The sequence below is a fragment of the Bubalus kerabau genome, chromosome 9 (genome assembly GCF_029407905.1).
Source record: "Bubalus kerabau isolate K-KA32 ecotype Philippines breed swamp buffalo chromosome 9, PCC_UOA_SB_1v2, whole genome shotgun sequence".
Taxonomy (NCBI): domain Eukaryota; kingdom Metazoa; phylum Chordata; class Mammalia; order Artiodactyla; family Bovidae; genus Bubalus; species Bubalus kerabau.
The window spans coordinates 47,937,826-47,960,373 of NC_073632.1; the positions used below are offsets into that span (position 1 = coordinate 47,937,826).

The 22,548-nt window shown below is 38.6% G+C and overlaps 2 protein-coding genes across 13 annotated transcripts in view; one reads left to right on the forward strand and one right to left on the reverse strand.

Moving 5' to 3' along the window:
- Positions 1-5,275, reverse strand: part of CDC40 (cell division cycle 40) — a 48,772-nt gene extending 43,497 nt beyond the window's left edge. Inside the window, exons 1-2 of one of the 4 annotated variants that reach the window (XM_055535215.1) lie at positions 5,142-5,275; positions 4,153-4,373 (exon numbers count right to left, since the gene is read on the reverse strand). In XM_055535215.1, coding sequence (XP_055391190.1) covers positions 4,153-4,341 — 189 coding nt within the window. In that variant the 5' untranslated portion in view covers positions 4,342-4,373; positions 5,142-5,275. Of the gene's footprint in view, positions 1-4,152; positions 4,520-4,565; positions 4,740-5,141 lie in introns of those variants that run through there. The other 3 variants (XM_055535213.1, XM_055535216.1, XM_055535214.1) reach the window with 3 other exon arrangements.
- The window catches only part of WASF1 (WASP family member 1), a 78,854-nt gene continuing 61,072 nt past the window's right edge, over positions 4,767-22,548 (forward strand). For 6 of the 9 annotated variants that reach the window (XR_008698168.1, XM_055535218.1, XM_055535223.1 and 3 more), the window contains exon 1: positions 5,232-5,367. The gene's annotated coding sequence lies outside the window, so the exon portion shown is untranslated. Of the gene's footprint in view, positions 4,960-5,124; positions 5,368-22,548 lie in introns of those variants that run through there. The other 3 variants (XM_055535220.1, XM_055535219.1, XM_055535221.1) reach the window with 3 other exon arrangements.

Consider the following 22,548-nt stretch of genomic DNA (forward strand, 5'->3'; position numbering starts at 1 on the left):
TTAACACAGGATAATATCCAGAATATATAAAGATCTCCTACACATTAGAAGGAAAAGACAACCCAATAGTAACTTCAAAAATAAAAACACTAATAAGATATATGAACTCTCATTAGTGTTCAGTGATATGGATTAAAAAACACTGTATAAGTTCATACTTTGCCAAAATGTTTACTATTAGTCACAACTTGACAATTACAGGTGAATGTATTTGTATGCTTCACATCTTTTCCCCTGGATATTTTTCCACCATTAAATTTACTAGGTATAAGCTTTTTAAAGTAAAGCTTATTAACAAACAAGTGATGATCAATATCCCTTACTCTCATAGACACTAGAGCACTGGGGCGGTTTAGCCCCAGCCCTATTTCTAATGGACCTCTGATACTTTATTCAATCTTTTCTCCTGGATTATCTTACTTGTAACGTGAAGTGATTGAACTGAGTTCTACAGATGTCCCCACACTCCCACCCGTTCGGTATACATTGAATCTCAATGTTCGTACTTTTTCAAGACTTTGTTTTCCACTTATTCTTTCATTCCTTTACTCACCTTATCTCTCTCTCATAATTTTGTATACGAGGCACTGAAAACATGAAAACAAATATACACAACAACCTCAGGTCTCTAGGGTCTGGTCCAGAGGAAAGAAAAAAATGAACAAATCACAGCAATGTGGCAAATGCTGTATATACAACTGAAGTGTGGGAAGGGGGTTGAGGTAGATGGAGGAAGAAACATGCGCTGAGATTGAACAACAGCAGAGTTTTGGGGGGTGGGAAAGAAGGGAGGCATGAGGCAAGGGATTTCCAGGCAGAGGCTGCTGCTGCTGCTAAGTCGCTTCAGTTGTGTCCGACTATGTGCGACCCCAGAGACGGCAGCCCACCAGGCTCCCCTGTTCCTGGGATTCTCCAGGCAAGAAGGCACAGAGGCTAGTGTGAGCAAAATCTTGAGGGGGATAAAAGAAAATAGGCTTTGAGGGCTTTGTGGAGAGGTCATCATGGGAGAATGGCAGGCCTCATATGTTATTAATACATAAGGAACTTAGAAATTACTGGGCAGGCAATAGAGTGTCTTTGGCAAGGAAGTCATATGATAACACTGGAATTTAGAAACTCATTCTGAGTGCATTGTGAAGGGAAACTCGGGATATGGAGCTGGGAGACAAGAAAGAAGGAAGTAGAAAGTCCAGTTAGAAAGTTATTATAATTGTCTTGAAGAAAAATTAAAAAATTATAAGAATCTGAACAGTGATAGCAGAAAAGGAAAAAGAGATGTGATAAATAACACAGGCACTATTTAGTAATGGTTCCTATTCATTACCAGGACCTATTACCCAATAGTAGGAATTCAGAGAGAAAGAAAAGTCAAGAATGACACTTGAGAGAAGTGAGGAAGATATAAAGTAGGCTGCATCAGTAAAAATAGAGAAGTAGAAATTGATTTGAGAGACATTAATGAAACAGACATGTTAGAACCATTTGATTGATGAGCTTCAGGGGCTGAGGAAGAAGGAAAAGGAAGACCCCTCTGTTCTAATATGTAGGTTGTGGAATCATTAATTCAAATGGGAAAAACAGGTAAAGCAGATCCTGAGGCAAAGAAAATGCTTATATTTTAACACATTGGATTGGAGGTGACTGAGAGCCATCCTGGGAGAGAGGTTGAGAGCTCTGAAGCTAGCAAGGAGTTTAGAATGGATAAAGATAGTGTGCCTGGCACATGATTTATGAGATAATTACTAATGTTATCTCCTACTTTACAGATGAGAAAAAAGTTAGACATGGAACACTTAAATAATTTATCCAAGGTCACAGTTCGGGTAACTCATGGAGGTAGGATTTGAATTCTGGCAGTCTTGATACCAGAGTCTATGCGAACCATTTCAGTATTCACTTGTGAGTCATAAGAAGTACTGCAGGTTGAAGGCCTGGAGAGTATGAGGGATGCAAAATGGACTAAGAGTCTCAGGAAACATCAATATTGAAAGGGAGGGCAAAAGAACAGGAAAGAGAAGGCTGAGGATAGACCCATGGAAGCCAGAGGGAGAGAAAGTTTCCAAGAACTATTTAATACTGTCACTTGATGCACATAATCAAGACAACAGAACTTGACAACTGGAAGCCCAGTGACATTACTCAGAGAGAGTAAGTTTCCCAAGAGGCTAGGGCAAGGCTGCATTGAGTTGAGGAGAAAGTGAGATAAAGTGGGAGAGCTCCAAAAAGCTGAGCTGCGAAAACAATGAAGACTCAGGAGGCTGCTGGAGGACTCTAAGTTTGAGGTGTTTGTTTTGTTATAAAAATAGAAGGATTCTAAGTATTCTTTCATACTTGATGTCTCTTTAAAAAGTAAAATCCACAAACAGCTCACTAAAAACCTGGAAGAGGCCTAAGTTATAGCACCTGACTTGGGAACATCATAATTAGAAAGGAGTTTTTGCACACTGCCTCCCCTCACCACATCCTGAGCTCCTGATCCACCCCCATTAGGCTCTACTGGACCAGTACTACCAACTGGTAGATACTGTCCTCCAGCTCCAGACACAGACATGTTTCCTCAGTTCTTCAAAGACATTCATCTCGTTGCCATCTCAAGGTTTGCTACCTCCTTTTGCTGGGAAACACTTACCTTATTGTGCACTTGGTTGCTGCTGCTGCTAAGTCACTTCAGTCGTGTCCGACTCTGCGTAACCCCATAGACAGCAGCCCACCAGGCTCCGCCATCCCTGGAATTCTCCAGGCAATAACACTGGAGTGGGTTGCCATTTCCTTCTCCAATGCATGAAAGTGAAAAGTGAAAGTGAAGTTGCTCAATCGTGTCTGACCCTCAGCGACCCCATGGACTGCAGCCTTCCAGGCTCCTCCATCCATGGGATTTTCCAGGCAAGAGTACGGAAGTGGGGTGCCATTGCCTTCTCTGCCACTTGGCTGGCTGTTTCCTATTCCTCAAAGCCACTTTTTCAAGAAGACTTCCCTAAACAATCTAGAAAAGTCAGGCTCCTACCTTATTCTCTATTACAGAACTCTATTTCATGGAGTTCTGTTTTTTCCCTTCACAGTATTCTACCCACTCTGTAACCACTTCATTTGTTCACATTTTACTGGCTGCCTTTTCCACGAAAACTAACACATCAAGGTATCAAAGATGTCTGGCTTATTGGCCTCTGTGTCTTCAGCTCTTAGAACAGTTCCTGGGAAGTAACATGTGTTCAATAAACACTTGTTAAAGGAACTATATAACCCAATTTCTTCCTTTATCACCTTCCTCAGTTGGGAACATGCACACTATTTCTTAAATTCAAGGTCTTTTCTCACTGCCTTGCCTTATATATGCACTTTTATTAGACACCGAGCTTTATTTCGTCACAATAATCCTCTTATGTATGTAGGTGCTTTAAAAATTATACTTCCATTGTACAGTCTGAGGTGAGGAGACTGAGGAAGCTGTCTAACTTGCCCAAGTTCAAACAAGTGGTGGAGCCGGGATCAGATTCTAGTTCTGACTTCAAAAACAAAACAAAGCCAGGCCGCTGCTCATTTAAAGCGAGGGCACATACTCTAGTCTGGGAAGTTCTGATTTACGTTTGTTTATGTTGTTACACCTGGAGAAGGCAATGGCACCCCACTCCAGTACTCTTGCCTGGAAAATCCCATGGACGGAGGAGCCTGGTGGGCTGCAGTCCAGGGGTCGCTAGGAGTCGGACACGACTGGAGCGACTTCACTTTCACGCACTGGAGAACGAAATGGCAACCCACTCCAGTGTTCTTGCCTGGAGAATCCCAGGGACGGGGGAGCCTGGTGGGCTGCCGTCTCTGGGGTCGCACAGAGTCGGACACGACTGAAGCGACTTAGCAGCAGCAGCAACAACACGTTGTTACAACTACTCTAACCAGGGCACATCCTAATCCAGAAATTCAAATTTCACCCCCTCTTCCCGACTACGGGAGCTAAGAGCAGGGAGTGGAGGACTGTTTCGAACTTCCAATTCCCAGCTTCTCCCGAGAAAGACCTACAGAGGGAGTGGAATCCAAGCGATAGCCACTCAGCTGTCAGGACCGAGGAACAGGTAACCGGGGTTCTAACAAGTGACTGTCGGATTTTGGAGGAGAAACCGACAATTCCCGCAGCGCACCAGTGGCCAAAGCGCTTACCTTAACTGCCACCTCCGGAGCGGAGTCCACTGCCACTGCCAGAGAGGGCTTATCCGAAGACGATTTAGTTAAGTGCATGAGGGAATCCGCGGCTGGCAAGGAACACCGCCCGCCCTCACTGTCCGAGTCCGATTCGGACCCTGAACCCGAACCATAAGAAGCAGCGAGAGCTGCAATCGCAGCCGACATGACGGCAACAGATAATCTGTGAAGACCAGGCCCTGGCGGAAGAAGGAGCAGCTTTAGGTCCTGACAGATTGCAGTAATAGACATTATTTAGTTCCTCTCCTAAGAAACCATTTATATTTTAAAACAATCAACACAGTCGATGAACTAGTATTAGAATAAGTGCAGTGGTACTCGAGATTTGGAAATATCTACCTAGGTAAAGAGAGACGATTATAACAACTTACAACTTTCGGGACCTATGTGACTAGATTAAAGACTACGAGTTCCGAAATACCTTGAGGCCGCCAAGTGCTACACTCCCGGCGTGCAGCGCGGCGGGAAGCGGAAGAAGCACGATGGGGATTGTAGTTTGGAGCGAGGGGCGGGGCGGGGCAGGCAGGCCCCTCTTTGACCCCGCCCCTGAATGGTTGGTTCATTCAATTGGCTATCATCTTCCCTCATTCCCCGGCCAAGCACTGTTCTCTCCGTCCCCCTCCCCCAAACTGAGGATTGGGCAATACCATATAAGCCTCAGGAAAGGGGGGGGAAGAGAGATATTCATCCCCACTGATGGGTGAGTGGATGGGGGCTGAGTTTCCCACCACAGCTGCACCTGGGCACTGAGAGCTGAAGAGGAAAGTGAGAATCTTAAGTGGGAAGACGTTGACTGACGGGGAATAGCTCCTGGTGGGAAAGATGGGGGATTAGGTGGCGAGAGTCCAGCGGTTCCCCCCTGCTTCAGGCGCGGGTCTCCGCGTCCGGTTGTGGAGCGTCGCGAACGAGGAGGGGGCGGGTGGGGGGCGGCGGCGGCGGCGACTCACGGTGTTGTTCGCTCGCGCGTCGAGCGCACGGTGGGTCCGGTGACTGGCGGGCGTCGCAGGCGGCGTTCCCCGTGGCCCGGTTCCTCGACCACTGCCCACAGCGGGTTCCACCCGGGAGACTGACGCTCCTGGAGGCTCTAGGTGGAGTCCCGGGAGCTGAGGGGGACAGGCGGCCGCCGCCGAAGCATGAAGAAGGGGTAAGGCAAGAGCCCCTCAAGATTTCTCGGTGAGCGCGAGTCTCTGAGGAATTGTTTATCAGGGGGTCAGGGTACCGGGAGAGGAACTCTCCCCCACTGGCCAAGAACGGAGAGAGGTGCGCTTGGAGCGCTAGCCAGCCAAAGGTTGTGGGGATGGGCGCGCCTCCCCCGCGACGGCCCCCACCCCCATTCGCGGGTTTCCAGAGCTCCGGCCGCCCACCCGCCAGCGGAGCTGTGGACCCAGGGACCCGGAGGCCGGAGGGCGCGCCTGGTTCTCGGTTGCGGGGACCGCCTCGAGGTTGCTCTAGGGGGGGAGACTGCGGGTCTCACCTGAGGCGCCACCGCCTGAACGCCCCTGCCCCCGCGACCCGCCTCTGTGCCTGCTCGCTCCGGGGGAGCCTGCGGCACCGGGTGCCGGAGAAGCTAGGCTCGGGCTACGTGCCCGAGGCTCCGTAAAGCCAGCTGGTGCGTTTGCGTGTTTGAGCCGCGAGTCTGTGTCTCTAAAGACACAACATAACGGTAAAGCGAGTGCGGGGATCCCTTTCTTCGCTGGAAGAGGATGCGAAGCGGGCTGTCGTCTCCGACGCCTCCTCTGGGGAGAGGGGGGCCTTGGGCAGAGTTAGGGAGCTGCTCACCCAGCTCCGACGTCGGCGGGACTCGCCCATTGTGCCACCCGGATAATTATTCAACTCTGCAGCATCCATTGCACCTTTTCCCATTTTTCTTTTCCCCTAGCTATAGCATGCCCCCTAGCTTCGGTACTCTGACGCCTTCTGTTGCACTTGCGGATGATGAACTGGAATAATGGCAAAAAGAAAGCACATCTGACCTGAGCATTCACAACCTATCTTATAGCCGATTTATTAAAGAATCCCCAACTTGACTAGATACTTGAACACGATTCAGTTTGATTCTCTCGTTTTCTATGCAAAGTGTGCCTAGGTTTATATTTTTATTTTTTTGGGTGTTATATCCACGTGTTAGCTAAGTCTTGTTTCTGTCCAGGAATTGATGTATTGGTTTATTGGTTATGCAACCCGTCTAATGTTCTTTAATTTGTATAGGAGATAACTTTCATTTTCCTAATTGTTGATAGCACTATATCATAGTTACGGACACAGTTTTAGTCTTTCGAACTCTCAGGAACTGTTTATTTTATGCTCTAAGTTTCTGTTAGGAAAAGTGTTTTTCTTTACTGTCCAATATTTGATACCAAATTTCTCAAGTTTTGAATAAGGAAAGTTTTGTATATCTTTATTTTTCAGTAATGGAATATTTGATTGCTAATCCTAGGCTTCGGTTGAATGAAAGGAAGCATTTAATATTTAAGATGGGGTTTTAACTGAAATAACGATACATTTCCTAAATATATCTAATTTTACTTTTTATTCTCCCTTTGCAATGTCATGTATTTAATTACTTGTCAGAGGATTTCTTCTCATTTTTTTAACTTCTGTCTGCAAGGATGGGTAGGCTACAATTTTGCATGATCTACCTGAAAGATAAAATATTTTTTAGAAACGGAAGAAACAACTGTTGGTTATTTGATTATTATGCTAAAAACTGTTTACATCTCATTATTTAAAAATAAATGATTCGCTACCAAAAATAAGTGTTTTATTTTTCTTTTTTGTAATCCTCCCTTTCTAGCTTTTCTTGTTTTAGATTGTTGGCATAACCCACTTGGTAAAACGAATTTGCACATAGGCATTGCAGAGGCAGTTGTTTTAAGGTACAGTAATTGTTTTATGGCACTTAGAAGTGGCCCACGTATAACTTGATGATGTAGAATCAGTTGCTTGTTAGGAAATGACCATGCAGTTTATAAAATGGACACCTTGCCTTGGTTTCCTTATAGGTAAATGGAAAAAGTCCATTTATGCCACCAACTGGTATGCATAAATTAAGTAAATATGTTTTCATGATGCTTTTAAATATTTTAAAATACTTATTCACATATTTTAGCTGGTGAATGGTGAAAACATTTCAGTGTAAAATACAGTGAAAAATGTCATTAGGATTTTCTGTGGCATGTTAGAATGGCTGATTTACATTGAATTTTGCTTTGAAACATGGCTCTAAATTGAATGTTTCTCATCCATCATATTTTTAATAATTGCAAATTTAAAAAGTAATAGTTAATACATATATGTAGTTTTCAGTATAGGTTTAGTTAATATTGATGAAAAGTTACATGATTTGGTAATAAAAAGTAGAGTATTGAATAAAGTTTGTGAAAAAGAAAATCTCCGGAAAACATTTAGACCTTTTTCATTGAAAAACTTGCAGAAAACACAATTCAAAATACATTTTCAATTTGTAATACATTGATGTTTGTAGTGTAATGTAATACATTGACTTTGTAATACATTGAAAATACATTGATCATTTGTAAGGTATGATATGGAGCTACTTTATTCAGGTTTGTAAATAACCATATATATGTTCAGAGAGTGTATCAACATAATACCATATTTAATTACACATATCCCTTTATTGTCAGAATAAGGTATTGCCAAGTACTTGATTTTCATTATTACAGTATCTAGTAGCTTTTGATTTCCTTTTTGGAGGGTTAATTCAATTAATTTTCATAGCAAAAACTGCTATTAAAGTATATTATTACTTTTACCAAAACAATACTTTTAATTACTTTGTGGTGAAATTTCATATAAATGGTAAGACTATTCAAATATTTTTAAGGTTACTACTGTATAGTTTCCTTTTTAAGAATTAATTTGGTGACACTTCTAATGTTTCCTTAAATGACCGACTGAAATTCAGCTGCCATTATTACTTCATAAATACAGTTAACTCAAGATTTCTCTAAGCTCAGAAGATGCCAACTCAGGAGATGCGGGCTGGATCCCTGGGTCGGGAAGATCCCCTGGAGAAGAAAATGGCAATCCACTGCAGTATTCTTGCCTGGGAAATCCCATGGACAGAGGAGCCTGGGGGGCTGCAGTCCATGGGGTCACAAAGAGTTGATTTGAACATGACTGAGTGACTAAACAACAACTGAAATTGCTAGCATAGTCTTAGCAAATAGTATAGATTTAATTTTTGTTGGACTAATAAAATGGGAGAATGAAGAATATCCATTGATTTAGTGTAACATGTAGAAAAATTTTAAAAGATATATCAAATTTTCAATTCAGAAAGCATACGGCTTTATCTCAAGAGAAAAGAAAAAAAATGTATTGGGAAGTTCTTTGAACTTCACCTACCTATTCAGGTATAATTCCTTTACCCACACATTTTTTGAACTAGCATTAGAGATTGTATAATGTATACGTTGCCAACCTTTCATTTATGAGATGATAATTTCTTCTTACCTCTTATAGGTCACTTCATGAAAATGTACACTGAAGGTTTTTTTTTTAATTCCTAAATTATATGAGTATAGAAGTGTGTATGATTCTTTTTTACATACTTCATTTTTCCAGTAAAATATTAATAAAAAGATGTATATAGATTGTATCCTGTGGTAAATGTGCCCAAATACCTAATTTTAAGTGACCTTTAGTGTAGAGCTTTTGCTTCCCTGGTGGCTTAGAGGGTAAAGCATCTGCCTGCAATGTGGGAGACCTGGATTCAATCCAAGACCCAGGTTCAATCCCTGGGTCGGGAACATCCCCTGGAGAAGGAAATACCCACTCCAGTATTCTTGCCTGAAAAACCCATGGACCGAGGAGCCTGGTAGGCTACAGTCCATGGGGTCCCAAAGAGTTGGAACACGACTGAGTGGCTTCACTTCATTTGAAGAATTTTGTGTTTTTAGTCTGTCTTAGTTTATAATTTTGAATCTTTGTGTATTGGTAGTTCATAACTTCCAATATAATTTATTATATTTTTAACTTGTAAAATGGTTTAGAACTTGGAACTTTCTCTGAAGCAAATTGCTTGGTGGTTAGATTTTCAGACAACTCACCAAATTTAACCCATAATCAACTTAACTGATAGGAGTAGACTAATAATATTAAAGAGTTGTAAAGTTGTGTTAATAATATTGAAAGTCCCTGTGATACTGTGTATAACAGTCTTTCTGTGGGAAAATCAGTATCTACCTTGAAATTCTAGGAATACATTTTTTTGTGTTAGATGTGACAGTTTTATTAGGAACTTGTCCTCTGACACTCATTGGACATGAAGAAGATCTTCCTCAGTGTTATATCATCTTGGGCAAGAGGTTAGAGTATGAGAAACTGGAAGGAGCTAGGATCGTCTTTGTAACGTTGAATAAGTAATTTTACCTCTTAAGGTCTTTGGTTTTCTCATTTATAAATTGAGAAGGTCGAGGTAGATGATCTCTGAGGTTCCCTTTGGTTACAAAGAAAATTCAAAGGTGTTTCGAAGCTAAGTGTAACCCTTTGTTCTCAGAGTTCATTTTCCCTTTCTAATGTCACTGCTTATATACTTTCTGTCAGAAAATTTATTCTTTCTGCATCTACTTCTGAAAAGATTATACTGTTAATCTTTTTCTCACCTATTCTTGGAAGCAAGACTTTTTAGATTTTTAAAGTTGTTAACGGCTGCTGTTTTGTTTGCGTTTGCTTTCATTTTTTTTTTTAAACTCCCAGCACCACCAAGAAACAGAATTAAGATGATTTTCTTTGCTTTCCTCTTTAGAGTTTTTTTACTGACAGCCTATAAGTGAGTCAAGGTATACTTTAATTATACTTTGGAGAAAGAGCATACCCAGTGTGTCTCCAGAGAAATTTTTTTAGAAGGCAAAATAGTGTAACGAAGGTTGTGGAGTCTTTATATGACAGTAAAGAGATGTCATACGGCTTGATAATAGAGTTGACAGATAATGTGTGGGGAGACGTGGGTTCAGTCCTTGGATCAGGACGATCCCCTGGAGAAGGAAATGGCAACCCACTCCAATATTCTTGTCTGGAGAATTCCATGGACAGAGGAGCTGGTTGGGCTACAGTCCATGGGGTTACAAAGGGTTAGACATGACGACTCTGTATTTTTATTTGCTAAATGTGGCAGCCTTACCTTGGATGCTGTGATACTTTGGGCAGGACAAGAGTGTGGGTATGGGGCTTCCCAGGTGGCACTGGTGGTAAAGAACTGCCTGTCAATGCAGGAAACCTAAGAGATGGGGGTTTGATCCCTAGGTTAGGAAGATCCCCGGGGGAGGGCTTGGCAGTCCACTCCAGTATTCTTGCCTGGAGAATCCCATGGACAGAGGAGCCTGGTGGGCTACAGTCCATAGGGTCGCAAGGAGTTGGATGCGACTTAGCACGCACGCATGCATGCATACGTGGTGTGTGGTTGGAGGCAGAGTGAGAAAGTCGTCTTCCCTGAGGACAGAACAGTTTTGTTGTTGTTATTTTGGTTGGTTGCTTTGCTTTGCTCTGCTTCATTTCTGTGTTTCTAACACTTGTTCTTTAAGCTAAATGGATATTTGAGCTGATATAATTGCAACAGAAGAGCAGGTAACTGATTCTCTTAGGGAGGTGGTAAGATCAAGATGCTGTGAGAAAAGGGGTCATGAAACACAGCTCTGTTTTTCATATACACTGGAGTATTTTGTAGGTTTTTAATTAAGTTCTTATTTGGAGGTTAATAATATTTAAGAGTAACAGGTAATACGGTCTCCTGAGAGGAAAAGAAGTACCATTGCTTGCTTGCTCTATGTGCAAGCTACTGTATAGATAGTTATATTTATTATCTTATTTATTTGATATCATAGTCTTATGAAGATTTTTTGGAGGAAGAGGGTTAACTGAATTAAACAAGTTTATTCTGCTCAGTAGAAGCACAGGTTCTCTGGAAACCACTCTCTTCCCTTTCCCCAGTAAGTTACTACTGAAGCAGCCATTTTAGTAGCTTGATAATAGTAATTCTGCTTGCCTACTACTACCTTCTACCCTGAATTCTGAGGGTAGCAGGTAGTAGTAAATAAGGTATTGGTGATTGTCAAAATCACCACTAAATTTTGACAATTTAGTGGTGATTATCTCATGCTAAACCAGTTATTCATTTAACACGTAATTGTTGGGGGCCAACTAGGTGCTAGACACAGAGAATAAAGAGTAATACAGAGGTCTTGATTCTTTTGGAGTTAATAGTATGGTAAGAGTCAGAAAGTAAAAACATGCACATGTTTATTATTGGACTGTGATGAGTGCTATAAGGGACAAGAACAGGCAACCTAGTTACCTTGAGAATCAGGGACAACTTTGAGGAAAGATGGGTGGACATTAGCTATGTGAAAAAGGAAGAGAATGTAAAGAATACATGGAAAATGATTTTGAGATGGGAAAGAGCTTGGTAGGTTCAAGAAACCCAAAAAGGCCAGAGTTGTTAAAGCTGAGCAGGAGGGATTGTGGCTTGATAGCTGGTTGTGGAGGTAAACAGAAGCCTGATCATGCAAGGCTACAGAAGTTTTGGTTCAGTGAAAGTTATGGATTTTTATTGTAAGTGTATTGGGGAAGGCCATAAAGGATTTTAATAAGGGTAATCACTGAATCAAATCTGACTTTTAAAAAGATCACTGTGGCTTAGAGAGGGTCAAAGAGATCAGTCACAATTCTGCCCATTTTTGTACTTGATTGGTTTAGTTCCAGACACTGCATTGAGCTGGGTATTCAGGTTTTTTGGGTCCCAGGTGTCCAGAGAATGGAATAATTTGTTTTCTCTTCAGTGGCTGAAGCTGTAAGACACAGAACTGGGAAACTATTACTGGCTTTGTTTCTTGCCAGGTGAAGTATATAAGTAGGGGCATCTTGAAGAAAGAATAAGAAGCAAATACAGAGTCCTGGCTGTGTTCAAGTGTCTTTGTCCATGGTCCTGAGATTGGGTTACAAAAGGCACTGTAATATCTCTGTAATAAGTCGTTCTTTTTACATAAACTGGTTGGAATGATATTTTTGGTACCTGGCAATCAACCAGTTGAATCCTCTCATGGATTTAGTAATTGGTACAAGGTCACAATGCTAGTAAAAATGGTAGAGGTGGAATTGAACAGAGATTTCAAAGTCCCGTTTTTTCCTATTGCCCTATGCTGTCAAGTCACCACTCCTTAAATTCATGATTCTAAAGGGATTGTAAGGACGTGGGTGTTGAGTGTGATGACATCTGTTGGATGATGGCAGCAGTGCTTTATTTTGTTGTTTGTCAGTGGGACAGCTTCCTGACATTATTTTCTCTGAAGTAAGTTACTCAGGTCTACTCTAATAAGTTAATCTTTCTGTAATGATTAACTCATTTAAAAAAAAAGGAAAAGCCTTGTGTGTCAGGGAGTGATTAACTTATTTGATTCTTCTACTGAAAAATATGAAGTCTGTTATGTTTTCCTGTTAGACTACAAAAGTAAGCTTTTTTGTTTTCCACTCCTTGATAAGACATATATTGCATTGTATCTGGGTTTTTTATTTGTTTTGATAAATTTTTGTAACATAAATGTACTTTATCTCCAGATAAAGCTGGAGAATTGTAGAAAGGTTAAGCAAAATGGGAGGAATGGGAGAAGCATTTTATATTTTAGTTGAAGACTAGCACACATTTATTTTAAAAACCAAAACAGAAGCTGTGTGTGATATATCACAATACATGGCTAGAAGACATTTTCAAAGAACCCTCTTGGTTTCTTTGGTTTTTCTCTGTTGATTTTCCTTTCTCAATTTCATTGATTTCTGCTCTGTTTTTTTTTTTTTTTTAATTCTTCTGATTAATTTAGACTTATACTGCTTTTTCTAGTTTCCTAGAGTGGAAGCTGAGCTTATTGATTTTAGATCTTCTTTCCTAATATGTACATTCAGTGCTATGAATTTCCCTTTAAACTTTGCTTGTGATAGATCCCACACATTTTGACAAGTGATATTTTCATTTTCATTTACTTCAAAATACTCAAAAATTTATCTTAAGACTTCTTTGACCCATATGTTATTTAGAAGTGTGATGTTAAAATATTTGGGGATTTTCCAGCTGTCTTTATGGTATTACTTTCCAGTGTAATTCCATTGTGGTCTGAGTGTATGTGTTGTATGATTTTTGTTCTTTGGGGGAGAGGGAGGGTGTTTTACCGACCAGGATATGGTCTGTGTTGGTGAATGGTCTGTGTGAGCTTGAGAAGAATCTGTGTTCTGTGTTGTTGGGTGAAGTACTATGTAAATGTCAGTTACATCCAGTTGACTGATGAATCTTCTCAGTTCAACCCTATCCTTGTGAATTTTCTGCCTGTTGGATCTGTCAATTACTGATAGAGAGGTGTTCAAGTCTCTGTAATAGTGAATTCATCTATTTCTCCTTGAAGTTCTATCAAATTTTGCCTCACATATTTTGGTACTCTGTTGTTAGATATATATTGATTGGCCAAAAAATTCCTTTGGTTTTTTAAGTAAAAATGGAAGATACATTTTCCATTTTCACCAGTAACTTTATTGAACAACATTTTCACCATTTTGTTCCACTACCTTCTGCCATTTTCCAGGCAACTTCATAATTCCATCTTCCCAAAACTTTTTTATCTTTTTGAGCAAAGAACTGTTCCAGCTGCCTTTTACAGTCTTCCAGGCAACTGAAATTTTTTCTCTCAAGAGAATTTCATAAAGACCAAAATGGACATCTGAAGGTGTGATGTCTGGTGAATACGGCAGATGAATCAGAACTTCAGTCAAACTGTTAACAGTTTTTGCCTGGTCATCAAAGAAACATGCAGTCTTTCATTATCCTAATGGAATATAATGTATTTTCTGTTAAATAATTCTGGATGCTTTTCATCAGCTGCTGCTTTCAGTTGGTCTGACTAGGAGCAGTACTTGTTGGAATTAATCATTTGGTTTTCGAAAGAGCTCATAGTAGAGGACTCCTTTCCAATCCCACCATGTACACAACACAACAGCACCTTCTTTGGATGAAGACTAGCCTTTGGTGTGGTTAGTCATGGTTCGTTTCACTTGCTGCACGATCTCTCCCATCACACATTATTGTCCAGTGTTCACTTTTCATCATCTGTCACAATTTGTTTTTAAAATCTAATTTTTTTTTTTTACATTTAAGTAGAAATGTGAAACTACTGTCAGTATTTTTTCTCACTTATGTGGAACCCAAACATCAAATAACAACATAACCAAGCTGATGCAAATGATTTTTAGTGCTTGATCCAGATATTTTGAGTATGTTGGCTTTCTCCTTCATGGTATAACATTGACTGTTTTCAGTTAATGTCTTGGTTTGATCGCTAACTTCAACTGGTCTACCTGACCGTGGAGCATCGTCCAGGGAGAGATCCTCAGCACCAACTTCGTAGATCACTTTTGACACATTTGATCAGTCACAGCACCTTCCCCATGCACTGTGAAAATATTTTTTCCATTTAAGTTTCATTTTACCTTTCTTGAAATAATAATCCTAAAGGAAATCAGTCCTGAATTTTCATTGGAAGGACTGATGCTGAAGCTCCAGTACTTTGGCCACCTGATACGAAGAACTGATTCATTTGAAAAGACCCTGATGCTGGGAAAGATTGAAGGCAGAAGGAGAAGGGGACGACAGAGGATGAGATAGTTGGATGGCATCATCAACTCAATGGACATGAGTTTGAGTAAACTCCGGGAGTTGGCGATGGACAAGGGAGTCCATGGGGTCACAGAGTCGGACACAACTGAGCGACTGAACTGAACTGACTGAAATAATAAAACACAATATGCTGAGAAGCTTGCTTTTTTCTTCCATATTCAATATTAAAATGGCTACACAAAAATTCACTTCTTTTGATAATTTTTTTTAAAATGCATGCTGATATGACAGCTAACTGTCAAATTATAAGCTAACAAATTGTTTTGAATGAAGTTAAAGACAACTAACCAGCTACTAGGGCTATCTTACAGGAAAAACTGAACGAAACTTTTGGCCAATCCAATACATTAAGGACTGTTATGTCTTCTTAGAGAATTTATACCCTTATCATTATATAATGCCCTTCTTTATCCTTGAGATATTCCCCTGCTTAGAAGTCTGCATTCTCTGAAATTCTGTGTTTTTATATTTAAAGTGGATTTCTTGTAGACAACATTTGGTTGAGTCTTTTTTGTTGTTTATTATTCTTAGTGTATTCTGATATTCTCTTTTAATTGGTGTATTTGAATCATTCATGTTTAAAATAGCTATTGATATAGTTGGATAACTACCATATCTGTAAATGTTTCGTATTCATTGTATTTGTTCTTTTAAAATATTTAGAATGTTGGAACTTTTGAAATATTTGACTAGTTTAAAAGAGCAGTGGAATAGATAAAAATTAGAATTGTTCTAAAATTTAAGACATAGATTGATTTAAAATAAAGATGTGTTATTAGCAGTCCCCTAAAGAAACAGAATGGTTACCCATGTGGCCAAATTGCTCTTGACTTAAAGGTGACACCAGTAATAACAGGGGCACCATTTTTTGAGCACCTGTTATGTGCTAGACACTGTTCTAGGCATATGATGTAATTCTCACAACAACCCAGGGGGGAGATGTAATTCTCACTTATCAGATCAAAACTAAGGTTTGGGCATAGTCTGCAACAGTCTTTCACAATCGTAGCCACGATCTAACTGCCTGGTGTCTCATGCTTACTCCTGACTCAGGTATCCTCTAGATGTAGTGGAAAAATGGGATTATTTTGATTTAGTTGGTAGGTGGCAAAATTGGACATATGTGTTAGGGGTTGGTTCCAGAGTTCAAACCACTTGTGGAGTAAAAATCATGTACCAAATTATTGTACCATAAATACAAAGAGTTGAATGAAAATGGCTATGTCATATCCTTTTGATGAAGATCTAATTATTTTCCCAACAATTTGTACACAATTGAAAGTTTACTGAATTGTAGAGAAAACAGTACTTTGCTTTAAGATGATCTCAAATGCTAAGTGATTTGGTGTTATTAGAAAGAGAAGTCCAAAAAAGGAGTAAATTTTCTTTGAGGAATGAGGAGTTACTGATGGTGAAATTGGTTTTGGATATATTGAAAATGAGTTAATAAGACATTGTGTTGCAGTCTGTCAGACAGATAGCATAGGTTTGAGTGTTTACAGGGATGTTAGGGTTGTTTATATCAGTAATTTAAAGGGATAGTTCAAAATCTGGACATAGATGGGTTTATGAAGAAGAGAAAGTATAGAATGAACTAGGGCATAACAAAACTGTTGACTCATTATTTACAGAGTGGAAATTTAAAAGACAGCAGAGGATGCTGATGATGTGATCAGAGAAGATGTAATCATTATGAATATAATGGTATTCATATCAGAATATTATTCTGATATGACCTTTCAGTTGGGACCAGAGGATAAAGTAAGGCCTTGCGATCTGGGCAGTTCTCTTTGGAACAGGGATCTGAAATGCTAGTGAGGTAGGAAGGGAAGCAAAGCCAAAAGTATGTTGATGGTTTTGAAAATAGAGAAGAACTAAAGGATCACAGGGACTTGATAAGGACAAAGAAAGTTAATAGTGAGGAATTGGAGGGGTGAAATAGGATATTTCAGTCAGAGAGGAACATTTCACAGATGAAGATCTTAGAGGCAGAACTCTGAGAGTCTATATAGACACTGATGTTCTTAGTAGTAGAAGGGAAGGGGCCACTCCTCAGTCCTCAGGACTGGAAGCACTGATGTTTGAGCCCTCAAGAGAGAAAAGGTATATTTTAAGAAGCTTTGCTGTAAGTCTGTATGCCTCTAACCATTGCTCTGGGGTCAGCAGGCAGTGCATGCCACATCATTTGAGGTAGGAATCTTGGAGGGAGGAAAAGGGTCATGCTTTACTTGTGAATGATCAATTATAAATATAGTCGTCATCTTCTTTGCAAAAATAAGTGTTTTTTCTTTGTAATAGAAGCTGTCAACAATTGTTGGAGATCAGTGTTAATATAATTTTTATCATCGGTATAGTCATGGAAGTAAATGAAATAAAGATTGTCTCTTAATGGTTATGTATATAAAGGACTTAGTTTCACTGACATTAAAAAGAAGATTTAAATTTCTATTTTGTAATTTTATGCTAAGTACAGAAAGATGACAGTAATGACCTGTCATCAGTTGAACATGAATTTTAATATATATTTCTTGTAGTAGAGATGGATTTCTGAGTTCTCTAATTTGAAATTAATTAAATCTGCTCATTAAAAGTCTGCCTGTTATGTGAGAGGTCATATTAAGAGCAGAAACTGCTGGCTTAAATAATATTTACTGTAATATCCTTATGGAGTCTTTTTTAGGATAAAATGAGATAATTGTTACAAAAAGTCTTCTGAAACAAGTCCAAATTAATGTAAGTTGTAACTGTTATAGGCCCATATGGGACTAGGACCATGGATAAGGTCATAATTTACATTTTTAATGAAATATTTAGTATGGTATTTAAATGTTTCTAATGTAATAAATGACTGGAATAAATAAAAAATATTTGTTTTGGTATTCATCAGTTTAGCTTTATTATTTTTAAGTAACTCCCTATACCAGTAATACTAGTAATGATTTATTGAAAATTAAGTAACTTCTTTTCAACTTTTTTTGTATCTGTTTGAATCTGTTTTTCATCAGCACCTGCCTCCTCAAATGATAAAATTATCTATAATTGACCTTATTTGAGGATTATAGCGAGGCAGTCAAGTCCTTTAAGTTAAGATATAGATGTATGTTACTTTAAGAACATTTAACATGAAACTGCTAATGGAGTGAATATAGATACAAATATGAAAAAAGGTCCGAGGACTGAGTCCTAGAGTACTCTTAAGATTTGGAAGTAGAGAAGTTGTGAAGGAGGCAGGAGGAAAGCCAGGAGCTTGAGGTTTCCCGAAAGCCACAATAAGTGATTTCAAGGAATGAACAACTGTTAAGAGGTTTAGTGAAAAGAGACTTCAGAATTAACCGCTGGATACAGCAGATAATTGACCTTAGTCAGATGGTTTGCTACAGTGCTGGAAATGAAAGCCCGAATAGGACAGATTTAAGTGAGAATTGCAGGAGAGAAATCAGAGAGCTAATTCAAAGAATTTTGCCAAAAAGGAGAGCCGAGAAATCAGGAAGTGGGGGATTAAATGGCTAAAGGCAGAAATAGGACCAAGAGAAGTTTGTTTTTGTTGTTACTGTTTTTTAAGATGGATGAAATTATAGCATGTCTCTATATTGATGACAGTGATCTAGTAGAGGGAAAACAGTGATGTAGAAGAAAGAGGGGATAATTAATCCCTACTGCTTAAATAAGATTTTGGAACTGGCCTGGAACTTCTGCCACCACGTGAAATGGTATCTGTGGAGAAATTTTTCACTTCGACATAGGCAGATTACAAATTACTTGTTACCCAATTCATCTGCTGTTTTATACTTGTAGATTACTTTTAGTGATGAGATGGAAATTGTTAAGGCCACATACTTAACAGTTTCCTATTGTGATAACTGCATTTATTTTCAAGTAAGGAATAGGATAGATAATAATATGCTAATAGATAGCAGATCTACTTGAGCTTGTCTGAATTTGCATTGTTTTAATCCATTAGTCTTAAAGATTTTTTGCTTGCACATTTCCAGAAAGAAAATGTACTCTTTTACACATTGAAGTTGAGCAGTATAATGTTACTGTTGTAAGTTTGAATCATTTTCTTGTTAACAGGTAATAGCAAATAAGCATTTATAGCATGATATGAGCATTAACTATATTGGAATAAATGGTTATTGCTATTTGACTAAATGAGTTTTTGAGAGCTATATCAGAATATAATTAATGTACAATTGGATAAGTTTTGACTTATGGATACGCTTTGAAATCATCATTACAATCAATATAATGACCCCCCCCCAAACCAATTTTCTATTCTTCGTTTGTAATTCCTGCGTCCTGTCTTTCCTTACACCTTCCATCAATCCCAATCCCTACCCTAAGCAAAACCACTAATCTGCTATCTGACATAATAGGTTGGTGTGTATTTTCTGAAACTTTATATGAATAGAATCATACAGTGTAGAGTCTTTTTTGTTTGGCTGCTTTCATTTAGTGTAATGACTTTAAAATTTATCTGTATTTTCATATCCATCATTAGTTCATTTTTTACTGAACACTATCCCATTTTATAAACATTGTTCCAGTGGATAACAGTTTGTTTTTTATTGGTCTGTTGGTGATCATTTGGGTTTCCAGGTTTTGATTATTACAAATACAGCTGCTGTGAGTGTTCAAAGAAACTACCAAAGTGTCTTTCAAAGTGGTTATGTCATTTTATAGTATTTCTACAAGCAGAGTAGGAGTTTAGTTGCTCCACATTCTTGCCATTTTAGTTTTAGCCATTCTAATAGGTGTGTAGTGGTATCTCCTTGTGACTTTAATTTGTGTTTTGCTAAAGACTAATGAGGGCTTCCCGGGTGGCTCAGCTGGTAAAGAATCTGCCTGCAATGTGGGAGACCTGGGTTTGATCCCTGGGTTGGGAAGATCCCCTGGAGAATTGAAAGGCTACCCAACTCCAGTATTCTGTCCTGGAGAATTCCATGGACTGTGTAGTCCATGGGGTTGCAAAGAGTTGGACATGACTGAGTGACTTTCACTTTTAAAGACTAATGATGTTGATCATCTTTTTAAATGTCATTTGTATATTTTCTTTTGTAAAGTATCTGTTCAAATATCTGGATGTTTACCTTTGGGTTGTTTTCTAATTGAATTTTATTGTCTTTATTTGTGTTAGTCGCTCAGTCGTGTCGGATTCTTTGCGACCCCATGGACTGTAGCCCACTAGGCTTCTCTGTCCATAGGATTTTCTGGGTAGAATAGGTTGCCATTCCCTTCACCAGGGGCTCTTCCCGGATTGAACTCAGGTCTCTTGAATTGCAGGCAGATTCTGTACCATCTAAGCTACCAAGAAAGGTTTCTTCATTCTAGATACATCAAATATGTGATTTACAAATATTTTCTCACAACCTGTAAATTGTCTTTTCATTCCCTTAATGAGAAAGCAGAAGTTCTTTTGAAAAAGCAGAAGTTCTTAATTTCGATGAATTCTGGTTCAAAAATTTCTTTTTTTATGGATTGTGCTGTTGGTGTTACATCTAAGAAATCTATGCCTAAGTCAAAGCAGTAAAAATTTTCTTTTTTCTAGACGTCTTATAGTTTTACATTCTATATTTAGGTATGTGACTCATTTGTACATGGTAAGAGGTAAGGATCTAAGGGTTGTTTTTTTTTTTTTTAATAGCGATATCCAATTGTTGTAGCACCATTTAAAAAAAAAAAGAATGTCAACTTTGTATCTGTGGAAGGAATCAGCTGACCAAATAATTCATCAGTTGGATTATTTCTGGACTCTTTTCTGTTCTATTGGATATTTGTCTCTCTTCATACCAGTACTACACTACCTAGAATAGTGTGGCTTTATAATAAGTATTGAAGTCAAGTAGTATAAATCCCTTAATATTGCTTTTCTTTTTCAAAGGACAATGTATTTCTTCTTTTGTGAGGTTCACTAAACCTTGTGTCTTTTCCATTTCATGTAAGATGTGGAATTTATTAGTATAAGTTGTATGATATTTCCTAACGGTTCTTTTAATATCTGTAGAATCTATAGTGATAGCACTCCTATCATTCCTCAGATACTGTCAGTTTATATTCTCTTCATTTGCCACCCTTCCCCACCAGCCTGGCTAGGGGGTTATTGTTTTTATTGACGTTCTCATTATTTTTCTGTTCCAATGACTTTTGCTTTCAACTTCACTATTTCCTCTCTGTTGCTTACTTCCAGTTTAATTTGCTTTATTTTTTCTAGTTTGTTGAGGTGAAAATAGTCGAGGCCATTCATTTAAGACCTTTCTTGTTTTCCAATGTAGACATTTTAATGCTGTAATTGTCCCTTTAATGTACTACTGCTTTAGCTGCTTCCCTCATACACTATGATACTTTTGTTTTCATTTTCATTCAGTTCAAAACAACTATTTTTTCCCTTTTTATTTCTTCGATTGGAGTTATTTGGAAATATATTTCCTAGCCTTCAACTATTTGAAGATTTTCCATAGATCATTTTGTTGTGATTGCTAATGTAATTAGATTGTGGTCAGAAAACATACCTTGTAGGATTTAAATCCTTTTACATTTATTCTTACTTATTTTATGACTTAAAAGTGGTCTTTCTTGGTAAATGTTATTTGTATACTCGTAAGACTTAGAAATGTGTTCTGTATTGTTCTGGGATAGGATGTTCTATAAAGTTCAATTATCAAGTTGGTTAATGGTGTTCTTCTAGACATCTCTGTGCTTACTGACTGTCTGCTTGGTCTATTAGTGATTGAAAGATGTTGAAATTTTTAGCTATATCTATGGGCTTTTCTGTATTATATTGTACTTCTGTTACTTTTTACTTTATTGAATCTATTTATTTGTAAAGTAAATAAACATTTTAGATTATGATGTATTCATGATGAATTGACAGCTTTGTTAGTATGAATGATTCCCTTTATCTCTGGTAATATCCTTTCTCTAAAATCAACTTTGTCTGATATTAATGTAGTCACTCCAGCTTTTTTTTTTTCTTTAGCATGGTATATCTTTTTCTACCCTTTTACTTTTAACCTCTTTGTGTATTCCTATTTAAAATTGTTTCTTATAGGCAGCATGTGGATGGGTCTTGTTTTTTTAATTCAGTCTTACAATTTCTACCTTTTAATTGGCATGTTCAGATCATTTATGGTTAATGTGATTATTGATAACAGTTTAAATCTACCATTTTGTTATTTTCTTTTTGTTGTAATGTTCATGAATGTCTTATTTCCCTTTTCATTTTCTTTTAGTGTGAGTAAATTTTAAAATATTTATGGCTATGCTGGGTCTTCATTGCTCTGTGGATTTTTATCTAATTGTGGTGAACTGGGGCTACTCTCCAGTTGTAGTGCACAGGCTTCTCATTGCAGAGCACATGCCTTATGGCACGTGGGCTTCAGTAGTTGCAGTGAGTGGGCTCAGTAGTTGTGGTTCCTGGGCTTTAGAGTGCAGGCCGAATAGTTGTGGCTCACAGGCTTTGTTGCTCCGTGACATGTGGGATCTTCCCAGACCAGGGATCAAACCCATGTCTCCTGCATTGGCAGGCAGATTCTTTATCATTGGGCCACCTGGGAAGCCTGAGTAATTTTTTTTAACGATTCTGTTTTTTCTCCTTTGTTGGCTTAATAGCTATAACACCCTGTGATATTTTAGTATTTGTTTTAGAGTTTTAAGTATACATTATTAACTTATCATAG